This window comes from Pseudomyrmex gracilis, unplaced genomic scaffold (genome assembly GCF_002006095.1).
Source record: "Pseudomyrmex gracilis isolate BER0280 unplaced genomic scaffold, ASM200609v1 scaffold_1302, whole genome shotgun sequence".
Lineage (NCBI taxonomy): Eukaryota > Metazoa > Arthropoda > Insecta > Hymenoptera > Formicidae > Pseudomyrmex > Pseudomyrmex gracilis.
The window spans coordinates 2,953-7,642 of NW_018021886.1; the positions used below are offsets into that span (position 1 = coordinate 2,953).

The 4,690-nt window shown below is 40.7% G+C and overlaps 1 protein-coding gene across 1 annotated transcript; it reads right to left on the reverse strand.

The window, feature by feature from the left end:
- Positions 1-281: 281 nt before the first annotated feature.
- Positions 282-3,263, reverse strand: LOC109862041. The gene is made up of 5 exons (XM_020441934.1): positions 2,801-3,263; positions 2,233-2,433; positions 775-1,006; positions 420-732; positions 282-305 (listed from the first exon to the last, which is right to left on the reverse strand). Exons 1-5 carry the CDS (start codon positions 3,261-3,263, stop codon positions 282-284), a joined length of 1,233 nt encoding a protein of 410 aa, XP_020297523.1.
- Positions 3,264-4,690: the final 1,427 nt, after the last annotated feature.

The window sequence follows — 4,690 nt, forward strand, 5'->3', positions numbered from 1 at the left end:
GCCTGCCTAATCACCTAAGTCTGCATACTCTTCGGAACAACCATCTGCTCTTCACCTTTATTTTTTTATTTATTGTTTATTTTATATAGAAGATTGCTTTTTACTTTGTAATTCTCGGCAGTTCCGTCCTCAGCAGCTTTAAAACAAGCTTGCAGCTCTGGGTCCTCTCGTTGTGCCTGTCTCAATCTCTCCACAAGTCCCGCAGTCTCTTCGTTCATCATATAACACGCAGGAAGAAAGTTCCGACTCAAAGCATCGACATGTTGCATAGCTCTACCCGACTACACTATCGTGTAGTCAAAATCCTGCATGAATATTGCTCAACGAGCAATACAAGCAGAAATATCTTTTTTGCTCATCGTCTTTACAAAAGCATCGCAGTCCGTAACAATTCGAAACGATATTCCTAATAAATATACTCTAAATTTCTTAAGCGCTTTTACAACCGCAAGCACTTCCAGCTCATAACTCGTGTATTGTTCCTCCGCAGAAGTCGTTCGGCTGCTCGCATAATACACAGGGTGCCACGAGCCGTTTTCGCTATCGCGCTGTAACAAGATTGCGCCAAACCCGTACATACACGCGTCCGTGTGCAGCTCGGTTTCCGCTTTTACATTATATAAGTGTAGCACTGGTTTTTCAGTTAATGCCATTTTTAACGCCTCAAAAGCTCGTACTTCTTTCTCGCCGAATATGAACGGTACGCTCGCTCGCAATAAATTAGTCAAGGGCCTAGCAATCGCAGAATAATTCCGTATAAATTTTCTAAAATACCCGGTAAGCCCTAAAAAACTTTGCACCTGCTTAACATTGCCCGGCTTAGGAAATTTCTCGACCGCTTTGGTTTTATGAGTAGAAGGTCTGACGGATCCGTTTTCTACTATATGCCCTAGGTACTCTACTCTCGACTGAAGAAAACAGCTTTTCTTCCAGTTAATTTGTAAGCCATACTGGCTCGCCACATTCAACACAATTTCCAAACTTTTTAATCCTTCCGCGAGATCAACTGACGGGATTATAATATCGTCCATATAGACTAAGATGGTCTTATTTGCAATTAAATCTCTAAATATGGTATTTATATACCGCTGGAAAACGGACGGTGAATTACAAAGGCCGAAGGGCACTTTGAGAAATTCATAGTGTCCATCCGGTATGACAAAAGCTGTATATTTACGACTTTCTCTACTCAACGCACAATAAAAAAACCATTTTTTAAGTCTAATGTACTAAAAATCCTGGTTCTTTGTAAGCCGTCTAATTGATCCTCCACCAGTGGCAAGGGATACCTATCTCTAACTATTTTTTGGTTTAGTTTTCTATAATCAACGCATAATCTACTCGAACCGTCCTTCTTCTTAACTAATACGATCGGACTAGCATATTCCGAAAGAGACGGCTGAATTATCTTATCGCAAAGTCATTCCTGAATCTGTTTATCAACTATGTTCTTCTCTAGAGGCGATAATCGCCTCGGTCGCTGCCAAACAAGTACATCGTCCTTTGTTATTATTGTCATTTTTACTTCTACCTCTCGAGTCTTCACCGGGTTATATTGCCCTATCATTACCTTTACTATGCGTCTGTGGTTGTTATTCTCAAGATGAGACAAATCTACAGTATTTATCTCGTGCGCAACGTCTATCGCAAATATTTCAGGACGCACGTCGCTCGCCTCACAAATGCCTGACGGTTTAACAAATGTCGCGATTCTCCTTTTAATGACAACGTCAACCGTATTTATAAAATCGGACCCGATAAGTACATCGTATAAAATGACGTCATCCGACACCGCGTGCGCTGTAATATTATATTCGCAATCATCTATAAAAAATGTTCCTATAAATTTACCGAGAGTCTTATTACTGTCTGATCCAAATCCGCGGAACTTGATTATCTCGCCGGATAACGTAGGAACACCGATCAGAGCATGCGCACTCTCACAAATCAAACTTACATCGCTTCCCGTATCAATAAGCGCAGTCAATGTGCATCCCGCTAACTTAATTTTTTTAAAACATTTCCCGGATGCTGCCTTCGACTCGGTAACAATATCGGAATGGCAACTCGTACAATCGTTTGACGCCGCGTTAACTTCTTTATTCTCAATCTTTTTTTTCGGCGTTACCCTTTTTTTACATTTTGCCGCTGTATGACCGAACGCGTTACAATTAAAACATTTAACGCCTTTTTCCTTGGTAGGACAATTCACCGATACATGACCTCGCTCACCGCAGCTATAGCAAACTCTGTCGTTTCTCGCTCTGCTTCCTGACGACTGTCCAGACCTCGCCACCGCCATCTCGCCAGTGCTCGGATTTCCTCGATGATTTCTTGCATGGAGGCTGACGTCCTCAAACGCTCTCAAAATCTCCGCAGCTGAATCAAACCGTTGGATTCTCGCTTGGTCCCGCAGGAACGGATCCGGTATCCCTTCAATAATATCATTTATTAGTTCTGTGCGTTCGATTGGAACACGGCTCGCTAAAATTTCTTTATCGTGAAGATAATCTTTGAATAGTTCTCCTATAATAGTTATTCCAAACGCGTTCTTCGAACCGTCTCCTTAACGCGACCTTATTTATTCTTCGAGCAAACATGTCTTTCAAGTTTGATAACAAGTCATCAATAGACATATCAACATGTTCGTCCTTTGCATGCAGCCACTCAGCCGCTCGCCCTCTCAATCGCAAACCAATCAAAATGCGAGTCATGTCATCACTTAGACGGTAAGTTATTTTTAATCGTCTCACCTGCCTCTCCCAAATCTCGAATCTATCGGCATCACCGTCAAAAATACCTAACAGATCCGCAATCTGAACGATGTTGACTTTTGACACCGCATCTAACGTAGTTTCCCACCTCTGTCCACCAGAATCCTCCGCCGATGGCTCCACCGCCGCACCGCCCGCTGCACTTGCGCGCCGCAACAAATCCAGCTCTCGTCGCGTAATCTCGAGCTCACGCACAGCCAACTCCTTCTCTCGCCTGCACAATTCCATTTCTCGCTGCAGCACCGCATTCTGTTCCTGGTCCGTCAATGCTGACCTGCACGTCTGACGATCGCTAGTGCGTCCACAAGCATCGTCGACGACGCTCCCATTGACCGCCGCCCCACTCGCCACATCGTCCATCCAGGAAACAGACGGGTCCGCATCCATCAAACGACGTATCGATTCCGCCCTTGTTCCCGTCGTGTTTTGCTTTAATGTCTTCAACTTTTCCTTCAATTCCAAGACTGTAAGCGAGCAAGCGTCCTTCATTGTCCTCGTCGTCAACAATAATTAACGGTCGCTCGGTCACACCGAATATCACAGCAGATACACTGTTCCAGCCTCACTCTCGTCTTTTATTCAATTTCGTCTCTTTGTCCCTAAATTCGTCTTTTTAATTCGTCTTCCTCGTCTTTTAATTCGTCTTTTTTCGTCCTTTTAATTCGTCTTCTTCGTCTTTCAATTCGTCTTCTCTCTCTTCTTCTCTTCCTTTTTTTAAAAAAAACAAATGCACCTCTTCACAGCTCGCAAGAGCTCACATCCCGGACGAGCCCCCAGATTGTGGATTATTTTTATTAATTTTCCTCTATTAGTTGATTAGGATAAAATTGAGTTAGACAAAATTGAATCTTAAACTCGACAGTTTATTTGAAGTATCTTGCTTTATTCTCGGTCTGTATGTGACGACGTCCTACGAGNNANTGTCTCGTTTTTGAAAATATAAATCTTAGTTTTAACCTACGGCTACACACGGACATACATACACACTCATATCACGCAAACAACCTCGCGCTCGTCTTATCTGCTTTAACGTGCATGATTTTACAATTTTATTTCTACACATAGCCACACCATCAGCCTTATTCAGGCATAAGGCTGATTTCATTTATATAGATAACATAACCTGGTAAATTATATATTTGGTTCTGACTTGCCCAGGTCTCAGTGTAAATTATTATAGCTGGTTTATTAGTTAATCTATATAAAAGAGTTTCAAGCTTTATTAAATTTTGTTTGAGGCTTCTAATATTTATAAGTAATATTAATTGTTTAGAGTTTCGTATGTTGCTGTTAAAGTCACTGTCTTCTAATATTTGTTCACGTATATATGGATCGTCCTGGTCTAGTTGCAGTTCCTCTTCCTGTATTGCCGGCTCATTAAGTTCATCTTCTTCCTCACTTTCTCTTCTAGTTGCCATTTTTTAATTCAGTTGGATTATATGGATATTCTGTTCTAGCAATTGATTTCTGCATAAAGAAGTTATGTAGAAGTATGTTTGGCATTCATTCTTTTTATTTACTGCGTGGATCTTTTAAACTCATTCTCACTTCTCTCATTATGTCTCACACAGTTTATACATTTTTTTTGTCTCTTATTATCACAATCTTTCTTCCAAAGTTTCCCTGCACATATTGCACAGAAATACTCCTGAGAGTATTGTTTAGCACTATGTCCATATGTCTTGCATTTAAAACAATAGTTTACGTTAAAATCATTGTACACCCTGCACCTGTTGGCACCAATGTATATTTTAGTTTCCTTCATAAGACTTTCATAGGCACTAGTATTTACTTCAAGTATTAGTGTCATAGAGTTAGATTTTACATTAGTATATTTATAAACACTTTTTATCTCCTGTTATATCCAACACTTTTTTTTCCTGTTTTTCAATATCCAACATATTTTTTATTCTTAT

What these genes read in the sequence shown, in the direction of transcription:
- LOC109862041 (XM_020441934.1), bottom strand. Translation starts at nt 3,263, where the DNA reads ATGAAGGACGCTTGCTCGCTTACAGTCTTGGAATTGAAGGAAAAGTTG. An exon ending in CAGAGTTTGCTATAGCTGCG is followed by an intron (nt 1,007 to 2,232) that starts GTGAGCGAGGTC and finishes TAATCCCGTCAG; the next exon opens with TTGATCTCGCGGAAGGATTA. An exon ending in AGTTTTTTAGGGCTTACCGG is followed by an intron (nt 733 to 774) that starts GTATTTTAGAAA and finishes TGCGATTGCTAG; the next exon opens with GCCCTTGACTAATTTATTGC.